This window comes from Balaenoptera acutorostrata, chromosome 11, assembly GCF_949987535.1.
Source record: "Balaenoptera acutorostrata chromosome 11, mBalAcu1.1, whole genome shotgun sequence".
NCBI lineage: Eukaryota > Metazoa > Chordata > Mammalia > Artiodactyla > Balaenopteridae > Balaenoptera > Balaenoptera acutorostrata.
The window spans coordinates 12,120,870-12,139,211 of NC_080074.1; the positions used below are offsets into that span (position 1 = coordinate 12,120,870).

At 47.7% G+C, this 18,342-nt stretch overlaps 1 protein-coding gene across 1 annotated transcript; it reads right to left on the reverse strand.

Annotated features, from left to right (window-relative positions):
• Positions 1–666: 666 nt before the first annotated feature.
• On the reverse strand, positions 667–11,815 carry LOC103012621 (apolipoprotein L3-like). The gene is made up of 2 exons (XM_007165678.3): positions 11,693–11,815; positions 667–1,858 (listed from the first exon to the last, which is right to left on the reverse strand). Exons 1-2 carry the CDS (start codon positions 11,701–11,703, stop codon positions 1,000–1,002), a joined length of 870 nt encoding a protein of 289 aa, XP_007165740.2. The 5' UTR covers positions 11,704–11,815; the 3' UTR covers positions 667–999.
• Between the last annotated feature and the right edge of the window lie 6,527 nt (positions 11,816–18,342).

An 18,342-nucleotide genomic window follows, 5' to 3' on the forward strand; every position in this document is an offset into this window, starting at 1 on the left:
GTATTTTGTAATAAACTATAAGGGAAAAGAATCTGAAAAAGAATATACATATATATATATATTATTTTCTATATATGTAAATGAATCACTGTGCTGTATACCTGAAACACAATATATATACATATATATATATATATATTTAATATTTATTTATTTACTTGATTGCACCAGGTCTTAGTTGTGGCATGCAAACTCTTAGTTGTGGCATGCATGTGGGATCTAGTTCCCTGACCAGGGATCGAACCCAGGCCGCCTGCATTGGGGAGCACAGAGTCTTATCCACTGCGGCACTAGGGAAGTCCCACTGACACAATGTTATAAATCAACTCTAATAAAAAAAAATCGATGAACACAAAAGCCAGAAATTTCTATGTTTGATTTCTGGCTGTGGTCCCCTTGGGATGATAGAGGCCTTTGGTGAAATGCTCAGAGGGGCAACATGGAGGGATAAAGAAATATAAGAGCAAGAGAGATCACATCTGATGGTATGTCACAGCATCTCCCATCTACACGCCAACAACAGGCATTTAGAGAGACAGAGGATGAGGTCAGGGCTGGGTCAATGAACTTGGCTCCCTGATCATGGGATTGTTGGGCAAATAAAAAGGTTTCAGTTTCCTATTAAGGTTTTTAAAAACTACTGCAGTGGAAATTGATCTAGAGAGATGGAGACAAAAGGTGACATTTATTCTGTGATTTTTTGAAATAATTTTTGAACAGCGGTACTTGAAGTTTTGTGACTCAGCTCGAGCCAAGAGGGAGAATTTAGGGATGAAAATTACATGTTTTGAATACAAGAGGGTTTAAGGATTTCTCTTCTTCTAGGAAAATGGCATAGCCCAGCCAACAGACCAAAACAAGAGTCAGAGAGACCAGCCCAGCTTCCCCTCTTTTATCTTTTTATCTCACTCTCTTTTTCCCTCTAACGAGGTGCCTCTGCACCTTAGCCCTGCACGTGTCCCTGGTCCCTACACAGCTTGGGGGTGGCGGAGTCCAGCCCTACTGCAGACTCTCATAGATCCGGGTGAGCACCTCCAACTTCTTCTCCAGCTCCCGGGCCTGCTGCCTCAGCCTTTCAGCCGACTCCGTCTTTGCCCCCTCATGCAAGTGCATTGACTCTTTCACCAGGAAGGCCACATCCATCAGAAGGGAGATACCAGCGGTGGCCACACCCTCAATCCGGGCCTTTTTAGTCATTGCCAGTGCCGTACCTCCAAAAGCTTTCTGCACCTGCTTCCTGCCTTTGACTGAGACTTGCCCAGTGGTCGTGAAGCGCTTAGCCCTGGCTGCTAAGTCAGGGTTGCCTTTGGCCAACTTGATGGCATGGACGTTTTTCTCAATGTCTTGCATGGCTTGGAAGACTTTCTCCATAGAGGAAGAAAACTGGGCTGTGCTGTTACGTACAACCCCCTCAAACACCTCTTCGTTGACGGCAGTTGACGTAAGGTGACTGGCTTCGGTTTCTGCTGCCAACGTGCTTACACGTTCCACGATGCTGGTGGACACACTGGTCACGGCAGCCGCTGCTCCCAGCCCTAACCCAGTGGCAAAGAGTCCCAGACTCCCCCCCGCTGTCACGGGTGCCAAAGCCAGGCCAAGGATGGTCAGGACACCAGACACAGCACCAGTGGATTTGGCCACAATGTTGGAGATGGTGCAGTCCCTGTGGACCTTGTCAGCCTTGTCTGCAAGTGCGTGGAGCTTTTTTATGCTCTCCTCAAGCTCCTGCTTCACCCGAGGAAACTCCTCCAGAAACCTCTTCCTGTCCAGCTGGTCTTGCTGGAGTGTGTCTTGATCCCCCATGGCCAAGTCTGCTTTCAGCTCATTCAGATATTCATATAGTGCATCTGAGTCTTCCCTGTAACAATGAAGGTCAAGGGATTAGAAAGATAGATTGCTTGTCCATAAAATAGGCTCAACAAGATCTATCCTACATAAATTATAGAGATTTTGGGGCTTCCCTGGTGGCGCAGTGGTTGAGAATCTGCCTGCCAATGCAGGGGACACGGGTTCGAGCCCTGGTCTGGGAAGATCCCACATGCCGCGGAGTAACTAGGTCCGTGAGCCACAATTGCTGAGCCTGCGCGTCTGGAGCCTGTGCTCCACAACAAGAGAGGCCGCGATAATGACAGGCCCGTGCACCGCGATGAAGAGTGGCCCCCACTTGCCACAACTAGAGAAAGCCCTTGCACAGAAACGAAGACCCAACACAGCCATAAATAAATAAATAAATAAATAAATAAAATAAACCCAAAGTTTAAAAAAAAAAAAAAAGTAAGCTGAAATATTTAGTTTAAAAATAAATAAATAAATTATAGAGATTTTATTATAAATCAAATAGAAAAGAATTTTACAAATGTAAATTTTTTTTCAACATTAAACACGTTTTGTACCTTGTAGATGCTCCATATACTTATTCAGTTGTGGAATAAATAAAAAAAAGGTCATCTTAGGATACTCTTTTTTTTTTCTTTGTATCCTTATCTTTATTTAAAAAAATTTTTTTAACATCTTTATTGAAGAATAATTGCTTTACAGTGTTGTGTTAGTTTCTGCTGTATAACAAAGTGAATCAGCTATATGTATACGTATATCCCCATATCCCCTCCCTCTTGCATCTTCCTTCCACCCTCCCTCATCCACCCCTCTAGGTGGTCACAAAGCACCGAGCTGATCTCCCTGTGTTATGGGGCTGCTTCCCACTAGCTATCTATTTTACATTTGGTCCTGTATATATGTCCATGCCACTCTCTCACTTCATCCCCATTTACCCTTCACATGCCCCATGTCCTCAAGTCCATTCTCTACATCTGCGTCTTTATTCCTGTCCTGCCCCTATGTTCATCAGAACCTTTTTTTTTTTTAGATTCCATATACATGTGTTAGCATACAGTATTTGATTTTCTCTTTCTGACTTACTTCACTCTGTATGATAGTCTCTAGGTCCATCCACCTCACGACAAATAACTCAGTTTTGTTTCTTTTCATGGCTGAGTAATATTCCACTGTGTATATGTGCCACATCTTCTTTATCCATTCATCTGTGGACAAGGACACTCTTTTTTTTTTTTTTTTTTTTAAATTTATTTATTTTATTTATGGCTGTGTTGGGTCTTCGTTTCTGTGCGAGGGCTTTCTCTAGTTGCGGCAAGCGGGGGCCACTCTTCATCGCGGTGCGCGGGCCTCTCACTATCGCGGCCTCTCTTGTTGCGGCGCACAGGCTCCAGACGCGCAGGCTCAGTAGCTGTGGCTCACGGGCCCAGTTGCTCCGTGGCATGTGGGATCTTCCCAGACCAGGGCTCGAACCCGTGTCCCCTGCATTGGCAGGCAGATTCTCAACCACTGCGCCACCAGGGAAGCCCAGGACACTCTTAAGATAGGGATTTGATTAAGACACCTCAGAGGCAGGTCAACACAATCACTTCCAAAGAGTAGGTAGAGTGGGAACTCCACAGATAAACACAGAGAAGTGGGATTGGAGCAGAAAAACCTTCATTCAGAGAACCTGAGTGTGTAGTGAGGAGTCAACCTGCTCTTTGCCCTTGGCTACTGGGAAGTGGTCCCTAAGCCCCTAGAATATTCTGGCTGATAGGAGTGTCCTCGTCTGCCTGGGCCTTTGGCCACTGGACAGTTTAACAGGGTGACATGTGATGGGGCCTCTGGGTCACGTGGCAGCACATCTGACCTCTGGAGGAGCTGGACACTAGGGCATTAGTCTGACCTCCGGGAGGGCAGGAGACAACAGGTCAGCTGTGCGGGCAGCACGTGACTGAGCCCAAATAAAACTCCATACACTGAGGGTCCTGTTGAAAAAGGTTCTCTCCTTGGTCAAATTTTAGTCAGGCTCTTCTGAGCCCTCTTCTCCAATAGGCCTCAACCTCCACCTTTGGTGTCCTGTCCTTGACGGCCTGTATTGCCCAGTCTCAGCAAAAATTCGTCCAAGTCAGTTTGGTGAGAAGCCTTCCCACTGTTTAGATCTTATCATGTTTGATATCTGATCAAACTCCTCATCTCCCACCTTTGATGCATAAGTCCTTTACTTGCTTTTAGCAAGAATCCTGTTAGCAAATTTCAACAAGAATCCCCCTGCCCTCGATGCCTCCTCTCAGTGATTTTCCATCCCACCCCCCTCACTCTGATCATTGGCTACAAATCCCCACTCATCTTTGCTGTATTCGGACTTGAGCCCATCTGTCTCCTCTGCTGCAATGGTCTTCACACCTATCACGATAGTCCTGAAGAGAGTCTTCCTTATCGTTTTAACAAGAGTCAGAATATATTTCTTTAAACAGGGTGAACGTCCCTGGCGGGCAGTGCTCCGTGTGCCCTGCCACACACTGAATCCACGACAGTGACACGTCCTGAGAACAATGGAAGCTTCCAGTGTGAAACCCGCCCAGACTCTGCCCTGTGGCTGATGGGAACTGGCATCCTTCCCTGTAATAAACCGTAACTGGGATCGTGACAGTTTTCAGGGAGTTCTGTGCCTCCTTCTAGGGAATTCTCAGACCTGATGGTAGCTTTGGGGATCTCCCAAATTTACCATTGGTGTCAAATGTAAGGACAGTCCTAGGGACCGTGCCTCATACTTTGAGGAATGGCTAGCTCTGCGTACTTAGAATTTAAAAAAAAAAAACCCCAAACTCAGAGCTAAAAGTGACCTTAACGATCATTTTGCCTGGCATCTGCTGTCTTCCAAGACTGATGCCCTTGGCCTTCCCAGCTGAAGGTCACTGGGTCCATCCACTGCCCCAGTTGACTGGGAAGCAGGTGATATGCTATTAACTCTGGTTCCCCTTGGACTCTCCAGCCCGCCTCACTGATTCCTGACCCATCACCCAGCACCCCCGACCTCTCAGGGGTCACCAGCCTAACTCATACCTTAGCTGGTGAACAGCTTCACATGCCTGCACACCAAGGCCATGTGCAACTTTATGGAACCTCTCAAAGATTCAAGAGATTTTAAGAAACATCCATGTGAACTGCTAAGCCTGAAGAGACCTGCATTTGCACAAGCTGGTGGAGGAAGAATTTTCCTCTTTGGTGGGGACTTGTGAAGTCTCGTCAGAATCCCTCAAATTACACAAAATTGGCAGCCACTCATTGTGATGCTGGAGGTCTCACTAAGCCACACGGCCTTCCCACTGGTCAGGGCTACTCTATGTAGATTGGAAGAGGGTCCCAGATGGCAATGGAGAACCCCAGGTCCCAGGCAGGGTGTGGAGGACACAGTCACCCAGGGCCCTCTACGCCCAGCATGAGAGGATCAAGTCAGGGAGGGAAGAAATGTCCCCTCTCCCACTCACAGGGCCTCTGCTAGGGTCACAGCCCCTTCAGTTTTGTGTCCTAGGGACCCACTCGTCTCACTCTAGTCCTGGCTCTGCTGCCCAAGCCTTCCTACTAGTCCTCCAACCTGGACCCCTCTGCTCCATCCTGACCTCTGGGTCTGACCCTGGTCCAGGCCTCCCTGGGCCTTTGGATGAGATGATTGCACTTGGTTCCCCGCCTCTGACCCTGCAGTTCACTCTAAGTCCATGACCACAATCCATCAGATTGAATTGCTATTCCCACTGGACATATGACAGATCTGAGACCCCAACTCTTAAGCTCAGAGCCCCAGAGCTGGGCAGGGATAGAGCCAGGATCCAACCCAACTCCATCCGATTCCACTCCAGCCTCTCTGCCTTATGGGCCAGCAGGATACTGCAGTGTTGGTACAATTCCTAAGGTGGGGAATAAAAGGGCTCCAGCCAGAATCCCCAGGAAGGCAAACTAATGGTGTCAGGATTTTCTGACTTGTCCTAAATAGAGTCCTGCTTGGGCCTCATCTCTAGGAAAAAAAGCTCTTTGGCCCCATCTTTTCCCAACAAGCTTTTTAAAAGTTAATATTAATTGAGCACCTACTATGTGTCAGCCGTCATGCAAAGCACTTTGCATACATTATCTCAGTTTCCTCACAATAAAATTGAACAGATAAAGAAACTAAGGCAGAGAGTAGTTCAGTAACTTGTCCAAGGTCATAACATGCCCCTTCCTTGCAGGTTTCATCTCTTCTCAACCTGAGGCTGTTCACTGCCAGCAAATGACAAGGAGGAAACATTCCCCATGGAAGCTTGAGAAGGAACATCCTCGACCCCAACCATAGGATCCTGCCTGGAGGAGGTGTATCTGCCAGGAGGAAACTAGCCTGGGGCAGGGGGATGTGGGTGACATTTCTGCTGCATCCCTGCAGGTTACCTGGGCAAATCAGCCTCAGCCAGAAATCTCTTCCTGCCTTCATCTTCAGTGAGCAGGTGTTGCAGTTTTTCCCTGCTCACTCTCTCCTGGAAATACTTAATGACATCTTTTTCTTTTTCCTGCTTCACTGAGGGAGAAGGGAACCCAGGGCTTACATAGAGGGAACCCACAGCACTAACTTTGCAGGCAGTTGGATAGAGCCGGGGTCTTGTTGCTGAGATGAGGACCTCCGGGAGGCCTCACTCCAATTAATATTCCCTGGGGTCTGAGGTTCTCTGTTAGTCCAGCAGTTTGGACTCGGGACTCCCACCACAGGAGCTGAGACCCGACCTCCGGCCTGGGAACCAAGATCTCACAAGCTTTGCGGTGTGGTAAAAAAAAAAAAAAGAAAGAAAGAAAAAAGGAGTAGTACAATATCAAAGAATAAAAAACAAAATAAAAATAGAAAGATAAAAAATACTTTAGGAAAAATAAAACTATAATAGAAACAACTGCAACAAGGTAAAATAAAATCACAACAGAAAAAAGAAAAAAAAGGGGGGGGGGAACAAGCCAAAAGGAGAGAGCAATAACAAGGTATAAAGAATAAAATTAGAAAAATAAAAGATTTATTAGGAAAAATAAAAATATAAAAGAATCATCAACAATGAATCAACAAGGTAAAACAGAACCCTAATCTAAAAGAGTTTTAAAAAAAAAGCCTTGGCTATGGGGGCGGAGTTTAGGCGGGGGTGGAACTTAGGCAGAGGTGGGGTTTAGGGTGGGTCGGGAAGTGGGGGGGGGTGACGTTTGAGTGTGGGGCGGGGCCTAGGCGGGGTGACGTTTGAGCGTGGGGCAGGGCCTAGTGGGAGGGGATATTGGGATATACTGTGCATATAGCTGATTCACTTTATTATACAGCAGAAATTAACACAACATTGTAAAGCAATTATACTCCAAAAACGATGTTAAAGGAAAAAAGAAAACAGCATTTAAAACATCACAAAAATGTAAACCCTGTTTGATTTTTTAAAAAAATCTAAAGTAAATTTATTTATGTGCAAGTCCTGGCTTTCCAATTTTGATTATTTTCGAGACTTTTTAAAATTGAAGTACAGCTGATATACAATATTATACAATTTGTAGGTGTAAAATATAGTGATTCAAACATTTTTAAGTTTGTATTTCATTTATAGTCATTATAAAATAATTTTTATCTTTTAAAATAAAACACTTTAAATATGAGAAGTAAATGTACTTGTTAATCAATATAAACATTAAATTACACTGCTAGAAGTTGGGAGGTGAAACACTGAAGGGAGGAGGAGGATTAATATCTCATTTTTCAAAGTGGGGAGTCAAGAAGTACTGGCTCCAGTTGAGGGCCTAAGAAATGAAGGCGTAAATAAAGTGCTTACAACTACAAAGTTTTCTAATAGAAGATATAAAACTAGTGATATAATGATATTAGGAGAAGGTAGGGAGGGGTATAAGCAAAAGTAGAAAAATAAATGAAATCATTATCTTTCCTGGTAAAGTAAATAAATAATATCAAAATTTTTAAGTCAAGAAAAAGAAGAACACAATACCTAATATTTATTAGCTATTGTGGTTGATGACTCCCCACTTTGTACCAGGCACCATTCTAAGTGCCTGGTATGCATTCACTTACTTTTAATTCTCACAACGACCCTGTAAGGAAGGAAACTGAAGCTCAGAGAGGTTAAGTAATTTACTCAAAGCACCCAGCTTGTGCTAGGGCAGGAATTCAAGTCCAGGTTCCTGTCTCCAGAGCACACGCTCACACTATTCTCTCTCCCAATGTAATAATATCATTTAGAGATATCGATTAACTGTCTAAAGAAAAAGCTTTTCCTTGGGAAGTAACGAGCAGAACCCTCTGCATGAATTGATTTGTTTTAACCATATGCACTTATTACTTTGTATTCTTTTAACTTTAAGAAAGCAGAAGTCACTTTAGTAAGTAAGTGACAAGAATGGGTTGGTTTCAGGCACCACCACCTTAAGGATGATGGAAGCAGTTGGATCAAGTGCCAACAAGAAATGAGCCTGATGTGTCCTGATGTGACAACTGTCAGTGTAGGAGACACGTTCGTGTTGATGAAACCAAGTTCTCTAAGAAAAGTAGGGATAAGAACAGAGGTTAAACCAGAATAATCGGAGTGAACTGTCACCTTAAACAGATACATTTTCCAGCTGCATCTTGCCCACCCACATAGGCACCCATGGGCTTCTGTCCACCCAAGGGAAGCAAGACTCCTTGCAGGGGAAGTGAATTCTACAGGCCGGCATATCTGCTACTCCAAAGGCAAGGATGCTCTCGAAGACATTCAGAGCAGTGTTTAGAAGGGGCACCACAGGTAAGTCCTAACGACTTACATATAGTAATAATAATAATAATAATAAAAATAACAATAATAATGATTACTATGATCATGTTTTTAGGCCAGGTTGAGTCTGTGAAAGGCCATGAGTTCATAATAATATTCAAATGAGAAGAGTTTAGATAAAGTATGTCCAAAGAGGTAGATATAAAGGTCCAAAAAGGTAGCTATGCTCCAAAGAAGAGTGAGTATAATGGGAAATATTTCATTGTTAATTGAAGTTAATAAAAAGAGGAGTTTTAAAGTCTATGGGGATATTCCCTTCTGTTTATTTACATGACTATTTATAAAGGATTGAGGAAGAAAACAAACAAACAAACAGCCTCTGACATCCCAGCCTGGCCTGGCACTCACAATAGGGCGATGCTATTCTCCTGTTGGACGTAAAGACTCTCACAGGACCCCAGACTCAGACAGGATTACCCTGAGAGCATGAGGAAATGAGACAGCAAACACTTATCACTGTGCTGCCACCAGCACAACACTCCCTCCCTTGGCTGAAAAGCATGACTGTCCTTCTTTACCAATTGTACCTTTATCCTCACTCTGGTCTCCCCTCTCCATAGATGGATTTCCTGAGACACCTTCAGTGTGAACTGCCCCCCATTCTCTGCAGCACCCAATCGACAGAGGCCCCATTTCCTTAGAGCCTCCCCCAAATGACCTGACCTAAGCTCAAATCTTAGAATCTTTCTTTCGAACACCTTCTTTCTGCGATGCCCAGGGTTCCCCCTCAGGAAGAGTAACAAACAGCTTGTCCACTATGGGAGTGTGCCTGAGGCTGCAGGCACTGACAGTGTGGATGGAGAGAATACACACAGGTGGCCCCGGCGAGGGTAAGGATGCCGAAAGTAGGTTCCTTTCTCTTTCCAAGCCACCCTTGCTCTGCTCGTTCCCCGGCTGGTCCATTTCCAGCTCCTGTTCTTTGTTCTCAGACTTGATCTTAACAACACAGTTTTCCTGTGTCTTGGATGCTTTCCTGCCCACCTGCTCTCATGCAGTTCCACCTCCTCCAAAGCCACTCGCCTCTCCCCTCGACCCTCTGCCTCTCGTCTCAGGGCCTGGACATCAGGTATGTGTTGCCGGGCCCCTCTGCGGCGAGGGGTGACTGTATGACCCAGTCCTGGCTAACACGGCACAGAACTCAGCAGAGGGGGTCCTGGAGGCTCCCTGCTGTAAGGGACAGGTGGGAGAGGAGAGTTGGCTCATCCCCTGCCTCCTTCTCTGCCTCGAAGCTGCATGAGGCCGGGAGCCAGGGCAGCCAATTGAAATCATGAAACACAGGCACCAGGAGGTAAGGAGGGGGCGGAGGAGGGCTCGGGCAGAAAGGCTGGATCCCGGATGACTCCAAACACTTGTAAATGGGGCTGCGCCCTCGACCTCCTCCTTCTGTCCTTCTCTGCCATTCTCGGCCTGGCCCTGACCCTCGTCTGCAGCCTCAGCTGGGTGTGGATGCTGGACGCTGCTCCCTCCTGCTGGATTACTCTACGGGGCGTCCTCCTCTGTTAGCCTCTGGTCCATAACTTCCCGGAATAGTTGTTGGTGGGAGAAGGGAGGACCCTGGAGAAGCCTGTCCCCACCCAACTGCATAGCCAGAATGGCCCTCCCCTCGCTGTGAGCGGGCAGAGAGTCTCACCAAGCACCTCCCTCCACGTAGCTGCAGGGCCTCCTCCTTGGTCAGGGAAAGGAGGGGTTAAGACAGGATCAAGTTCAGAGTCCTTAGCCCAGCCCCCAGGCCCTCCTACTGCTCCAGCTCCTGTTTTCCTCACCACTCCCTGCCTCCCTGGGCCTGGTCCCGGTGCCTGGAGGACTCCCAGCTGCCTGGCCTCTGATTACACCCCGCTTTGCACAGGCTGCTCACTCCCCATGGAATGTGATTCTGGCTTATACAAGAGTTTACTTGAATTTACGCTATAACTAAAACACTTGTTTTGGGCCTATCAAACATACACCATACATCGATTTTAGTTATTAAAGAAGACGGCGCATTGACCAGAAGTAAAGAATGTCCCTGTTAAAAATAAAGATGAAATGCCTCCCTTCCTGGGAAGCCAATGCGGTATTCCTTCCATGTTAGGATTTCCTTCCTAGGTGCCAAGGCCATACTGACTCGCTGTGTACATGCTGTTCTGTATTTTGTGAAACCTTGAAGAAAATTATCCCTGACTCGTCTGATGGTCTTTGTTCTGACAAGACATAAACCTGTGCTGAAAACCCTGCTTCTCCAGAGCAGTTCCTCACAGTTATCTGAGAGGCTGTCTTCTGGGCTAGAGGCCTCAGTTAGTTCAAAGAAAACCCTTTTCTACTCCGATTATACATTTTTTATTATTTTCTTTGACACAGGTGTACAGTTTGGCTTTTCATCTCAAGATTGCCCAACAGCAAACACGGTGCAGGTCTCTGCAGCCAGGTTACCCCACTTCCTCAGCGGGACCATCTTCCCCGCACAGGACCACCCATCACCCGCGTCCTGAGCAGTGGGCCCGGTGAGCACCGGAAGACAAAGCCCTGCATCTCCCTGCTTGGTCTCCTGGCCCTCCCCTCTCAGGCCTCAGTATCCCCCCAGGGCCTGGCACTGAGCAGGCACTCAGAGACAGGGTGGGTGAACAAACCTTGATTCCTTGTATCTCCGAAGAAATCCTTGAGCCCCTTCAGCGTCACCGCAGCACCCTGGGGGCTGCTTCAAGGTGGCCAGGCCACAGGAGGAGAGGTTCTGACATCCATACCCAACTCCACCCCCTCTGCTTCCTCCAAATTTCCCAAAGGACGGAGCACCCCCCAACACCCACCTTCCTCCTGGGGTCACCACTCAGGCCTCAGGAGTCTGCATCTCGAGCTGAGCTCACCTGAGCAGGTGTCGCCCTCCCTCTGCACTGTTTAGGGGCGGGAGGAAGCAGTCAGACAAACCTGCCTCCAAATCCAGACTCTGCCCCTGCTTAACCTGCCACCTCGGGCCCATGACCTCATCTCTCTGAGCTTCGATCTCCCTTCTTCTGTAAATCAGTGACAGTCATACTTTTCTCAGACAGTTGTCCTGAGGATGGGTGGGGATCCTACACCCCCCTGCTTACCCAGGAATCATCCTCCGGCCGAGTGTGAACAAGATCCAGTTGTTCTCAGCTGTGAAGATGCAGCCACTAGCTGTGCTTCTCTGCAATAACCACACACACCCTCTGGGCCCAGATATACCCGGAGAAGCAAAAAGGAAAGTGAAAGCCTTCAACCTCTGAGTCACTCAGGTCAAACAAACACTCTGCCTACTAGGCCTCACCCTGGGCTATTCTCACCCTGATGCTGATCCCCTTAGAGAAACAAGTCCAGCCCTGACATTCCAGGTCCTACTGGGCTCAGCACATCTTTCCTCGGGCTCCTTGAAGGAAGACCTTCCACCAACAGACTGTGAGGCCCTTGGAGGAGTGATGGGTGTTATCCCATGATGACCACACACACTGTAAGTCTGTTCTTACAATCACCTGTAACATATGCCAGGTATATAATGTGATTTTGCAGGTAAGGAATCTGAGGGGAGGGGAGAGGCCGGAGCTTTCTTCCACCAAATCAGGGGAGGGCCAAAGATTCAAACCAAGGTTGACATTTGACACTTGCAAATACTGCTCCTTGCTTAAAGTTATTTTTTGTCATTGTTTTCTGTAAACTTCCTTCCTCCTGATTCTTTTCCCTTTCACTAGCATGACTTTAGCCAGACAAAACCACTGTGAGATGCAGAACTGGATTAAACATCCATATGAGCTGCAGCCAGGTTGACATAAATGTCCTCTGATGAGAATGCAGAATGGTCACCGAACATTAGAGGCCTCCATAAAGACAGGCTCATGGTACAGCAACTAGACGGGGGCTGTAGACTCAAATCGAGGTGAGGATTAAGCATCTCTTCACTCCACAGTCATAAGCTGAGACCACCCCTTTGGAGACCCTAAAGATCTAGTGACTATAAAATCGGCCTCAATGTGACCCCCAACATCACAAGAGAAGTCCCCCAGGATGGCTACAGCTCCAGAGTCGAGGCCTTGGCTGAAAGCTTTGGTCCACAGCAATTTCAGCCCACGGTGATGGCGATACCAACTCAGGGAGGAAGTAACCAGAAAACTCCTTAGGAAGGTGCCTGGCAGAGGTCACCAGCGTCACCTGGTGGAGTCTGGAAAGGTCAGCAACCAGAGGCACGGGGCCACGGCCCCCACGAGCCCTGCTCACCTGATCTCTCCATACCCGGGGGGAGGTGCGGATGGTTCCCACATGCTGGACATCAGGAGGTGTGTGTCTAAAACCGCGACCCCCCCCTGCCCATTGTCCTTTCTTATAGGGACAGTGAGAGTGGATAGGGAGCTTTAGACTGAGCGTGTGACCATGGGGGCTTTTGGGTCCTCCGAGTGGCTGGCAGAGACGGGCACCAGGCGCGGAGCACAGGGGATCACACTCCTTGCAGACAGCACCTGGTGACCTCAGGGGAACTGGTCTCGGCCACTGGCTGCCAGGCCGCCAGCATCATCCACTGGACAATCCTACTGGTCTTTCCTCAGGCGGGAAAATAGGGCCCTGAGGGATTTATCAGTTGTCAGCCTCTGGAAGGTTAAGAACTAAGTATAAAGATGACCAATAAAATCAAGCCCACTCTTTTAATATTTTTATGTTGAAATCAAGACAAGTGTGTTTCATTTTAACGTACGTATTGTCAACTACAAATTGGCACCTGCCATTGGCAATTGCCATCTGCCTCTACAAGGTTTAAATCATGAGCTGCTGCAGCTGCTGACCTTCCACACCCCCTGAAAGGAGTCCAGGGTGGAGGTCAGGAATGAGGCCCTCTGTGCTCTGGGAAAAACTGGCAGAACAGAGAGTTAGATATTTTCAGGAGAAGATTTTATGAGCCCAATCCTTGCATCTCCTCGTACCTAGAACAGCACTAAAATCCTTCATGGTGACATGGGGGGCTCGTGACTAGCAGTAACCTTCATGAGACTAGCAGAAACCTTCTGCAAAAAATATGAGCTTGATTGCATGCACTCTCCCTTCACTAAAATCACATATATACTGACCTTCCCCCCGCCTCTTTGGAGCAGTTTCTCAGAGCTATCTGAAATGCTATCTCCTGGGCTGCAGTCCTCATTTCACCCCAGATGAAACTTAACTCACAGGTCTCACGTTGTGCCTTTTTTTCAGTCGACAGTATAATGTTTAAGAGAATTGGACACATTCTCAGAGTTAACAACAGATTTTGGATCCTAATTTAAAACAGGTAATTGAGCAATTGATTTGGATTAGACATTTGAAGTTGAAAGGCACTCTGCTAAGTGTCAACACTAAGTACTTTGCTGACAACCTTTACCTGGAGAGAGGAAATAGACTCAAGTTCAGCAGATCCCAGAACAGGAGGGGCAAGGAGTGGCGTGTGAGAGTGGAGAGGGGGCTGTGAGAGCCACGCCACCAGACGTCCTGGGGCATGTGCCAGGGGGCACCACCAACCTCTATCCTCCTGGCAGCCAGGCAACCAAGGAGATCCTGGTCTGGTCTCACTGTTGTGCTAAAATATGGCCTTAAAAATAACAGCATCTAGCCGCTGTGGAAAACAGTATGACGGTGCCTCAAAAACTTAAATGTAGAATCACCACGTGATTGGCCAATCCACTTCCGGCTATAGAGCAAAACTAACTGAAAGCAGAGTCTAGAAGACATATTGGTACACTCCTGTTCATAGCAACATTATGCACAATAGCCCAAAGGTGAAGCCACCCAAGCTTCCATCAGTGGATGATAGGATAAGAAAAATGTGGTGTATACCTACAACGGAATAGTATTGACATTAAAAAAGGACATTCGGACATGTGCTATAGCATGATGAAATTTGAGGACATTATGCTAAGTGAAATAAACTAGTCACAAAAAGATAAGCACCATATGATTCTGCTTATATGAGGCACCTAGAGAAGTCAAATGCATAGAGACAGAAAATAAAACGCTGGTTGCCAGGGACTGTGGGAGGGGGGAAGGGGAGTTAATGTTTAATGAGTATAGAGTTTCAGTTTTGCAAGATGTAAAACGTTCTGTGATTGGATGGTTATGCTGTTTGCACAACAATGTGAATGCACTTAATGCCCTTGAACTGTACACTTAAAAATGTTTAAATGGTAAATTTTATGTTTTGTATACTTTATTCCAATTAAACATTAAATTTAAAACATCCTTGGGACTTCCCTGGTGGTGCAGTGGTGAAGAACCTGCCTGCCAATGCAGGGGACATGGGTTCGAGCCCTGGTCTGGGAAGATCCCACATGCCGCGGAGCAACTAAGACCGTGCGCTCTAGAGCCCGCGAGCCACAACTACTGAGCCCACGCGCCACAACTACTGAGCCCGCGTGCCGCAACTACTGAAGCCTGCGCACCCTGGAGCCCGTGCTCCGCAACAAGAGAAGCCACCGCAATGAGAAGCCGGTGCACCACAAGGAAGGGTAGCCCCCGCTCACCGCAACTAGAGAGAGCCCGTGTGCAGCCAAAAATAAATAAATAAATTTATTTAAAAAAAAAAAAATATATATATATACCATGGCTGGAGTAAGGAGACATGAGGAAATACAGGTGTTTCCTGCTACCTGAATGTAGAGTGTTCCTACGAAACCTTTAGCAAACCAAGATACTGGCCGAGGATGATCTTCTGGAAAGCAAGGGATTCCCGGAAACAGAAACATTCAGAAATCTGATAGCCCTACCTATCAGAAAGAGCTTTACATCGAGATAGACTAGGAAAACAAATGGAATTACTCGACTGCAGGTGAAACAAGGTTGTGCTGTGTCATCGAGAAGCTGGTTGTTTCATGTCTCCCTAATGGGTCCCACACCTCGTATTTCAGCCAAGCTGTGCCCGGGAGGGCGGAGGGTGCCCCGGAGGCCCTAGAGCAGGAGGGGCAGCAGAGAATAGGCAAGGCCCCTGACAGTGTCTCAGAGCTGGAGAAACTCCACACAAATAGAACCACGACCAGGAAAGTGCAACATTCCAGGGGAGCCGGTTGAGGAATTGGGGGAAGGAAGCAGGGCCAGGAGGCTTTGGAGCTGGGCCTCCAAGAACAGGTAACCTTTCACCTGGTGAAGCAGGTGGGGAAAGGCCTTGCAGGGGGAGGGACAGACAGTCTGAGCAAATGCCCGGAGGCTGGCGGGGAATCAGAGGCCAGGCAGCTGGGAGGCCTCCAGGCACCTGGACCAGGCCCAGGGAGGCAGGGAGTGGTGAGGAAAACAGGAGCTGGAGCAGTAGGAGGGCCTGGGGGCTGGGTTAAGGACTCTGAACTTGATCCTGTCTTAACCCCTCCTTTCCCTGACCAAGGAGGAGGCCCTGCAGCTACGTGGAGGGAGGTGCTTGGTGAGACTCTCTGCCCACTCACAGCGAGGGGAGGGCCATTCTGGCTATGCAGTTGGGTGGGGACAGGCTTCTCCAGGGTCCTCCCTTCTCCCACCAACAACTATTCCGGGAAGTTATGGACCAGAGGCTAACAGAGGAGGACGCCCCGTAGAGTAATCCAGCAGGAGGGAGCAGCGTCCAGCATCCACACCCAGCTGAGGCTGCAGACGAGGGTCAGGGCCAGGCCGAGAATGGCAGAGAAGGACAGAAGGAGGAGGTCGAGGGCGCAGCCCCATTTACAAGTGTTTGGAGTCATCCGGGATCCAGCCTTTCTGCCCGAGCCCTCCTCCGCCCCCCTCCTTGCCTCCTGGTGCCTGTGTTTCATGATTTCAATTGGCTGCCCTGGCTCCCGGCCTCATGCAGCTTCGAGGCAGAGAAGGAGGCAGGGGACGAGCCAGCTCTCCTCTCCCACCTGTCCCTTACAGCAGGGAGCCTCCAGGACCCCCTCTGCTGAGTTCTTCTGTGCCGTGTTAGCCAGGACTGGGTCATACAGTCACCCCTCGCCGCAGAGGGGCCCGGCAACACATACCTGATGTCCAGGCCCTGAGACGAGAGGCAGAGGGTCGAGGGGAGAGGCGAGTGGCTTTGGAGGAGGTGGAACTGCATGAGAGCAGGTGGGCAGGAAAGCATCCAAGACACAGGAACACTGTGTTGTTAAGATCAAGTCTGAGAACAAAGAACAGGAGCTGGAAATGGACCAGCCGGGGAATGAGCAGAGCAAGGGTGGCTTGGAAAGAGAAAGGAACCTACTTTCGGCATCCTTACCCTCGCCGGGGCCGCCTGTGTGTATTCTCTCCATCCACACTGTCAGTGCCTGCAGCCTCAGGCACACTCCCATAGTGGACAAGCTGTTTGTTACTCTTCCTGAGGGGGAACCCTGGGCATCGCAGAAAGAAGGTGTTCGAAAGAAAGATTCTAGGATTTGGGCTTGGGTCAGGTCATTTGGGGGAGGCTCTAAGGAAATGGGGCCTCTGTCGATTGGGTGCTGCAGAGAATGGGGGGCAGTTCACACTGAAGGTGTCTCAGGAAATCCATCTATGGAGAGGGGAGACCAGAGTGAGGATAAAGGTACAATTGGTAAAGAAGGACAGTCATGCTTTTCAGCCAAGGGAGGGAGTGTTGTGCTGGTGGCAGCACAGTGATAAGTGTTTGCTGTCTCATTTCCTCATGCTCTCAGGGTAACCCTGTCTGAGGCTGGAGTCCTGTGAGAGTCTTTACGTCCAACAGGAGAATAGCATCGCCCTATTGTGAGTGCCAGGCCAGCCTGGGATGTCAGAGGCTGTTTGTGTTCTTCCTCAATCCTTTTTAAATAGTCATGTAAATAAACAGAAGAGAATATCTGCATAGACTTTGACTCCTCTTCTTATTAAATTCATTTAACAATGAAATATTTCCCATTATACTCACTCTTCTTTGGAGCATAGCTACCTTTTTGGACCTTTATATCTACCTCTTTGGACACACTTTATCTAAACTCTTCTCATTTGAATATTATTATGGACTCATGGCCTTTCACAGACTCAACCTGGCCTAAAAACATGATCATAGTAATCATTATTATTGTTATTTTTATTATTATTATTATTATTACTATATGTAAGTCGTTAGGACTTACCTGTGGTGCCCCTTCTAAACACTGCTCTGAACGTCTTCGAGAGCATCCTTGCCTTTGGAGTAGCAGATATGCCGGCCTGCGGAATTCACTTCCCCTGCAAGGAGTCTTGCTTCCCTTGGGTGGGCAGAAGCCCATGGGTGCCGATGTGGGTGGGCAAGATGCAGCTGGAAAATGTATCTGTTTAAGGTGACAGTTCACTCCGATTATTCTGGTTTATACCTGTCATCATCCCTACCTTTCTTAGAGAGCCTTGGTTTTATAAATACGAATGTTTCTGCTACACTGTTTCTGACAATGTTTCTGCTACAATGTTTCTGACAGTTGTAACATCAGGACACATCAGGCTTACTTCTCGTTGGCACTTGATCCAGCTGCTTCCATCATCTTTAAGGTGGTGGGTTACTAACTACTATAAAGGGACTTTTGCTGTCCTAGAGTTAAAACAATCCAAAATAATAAGTGCATATCTTTAAAACAAATCGATTCACACAGTAGGTTCTGCTCAGCCCTTCCCAGGGAAAACCACTTTAATTTTTTGCTTTTTCTTTAGGCAGTTAATCAATGTGTTAAAATGATTTCTTACATTGGGAGAGAGAAGAGTGTGAGAGTGTGCACTGGAGACAGGAATCTGGACTTGAATTCTGGCTCTGCCACTAGCTGGGTGCTTTCAGTAAGTTACTTAACCTCTCTGAGCTCCAGTT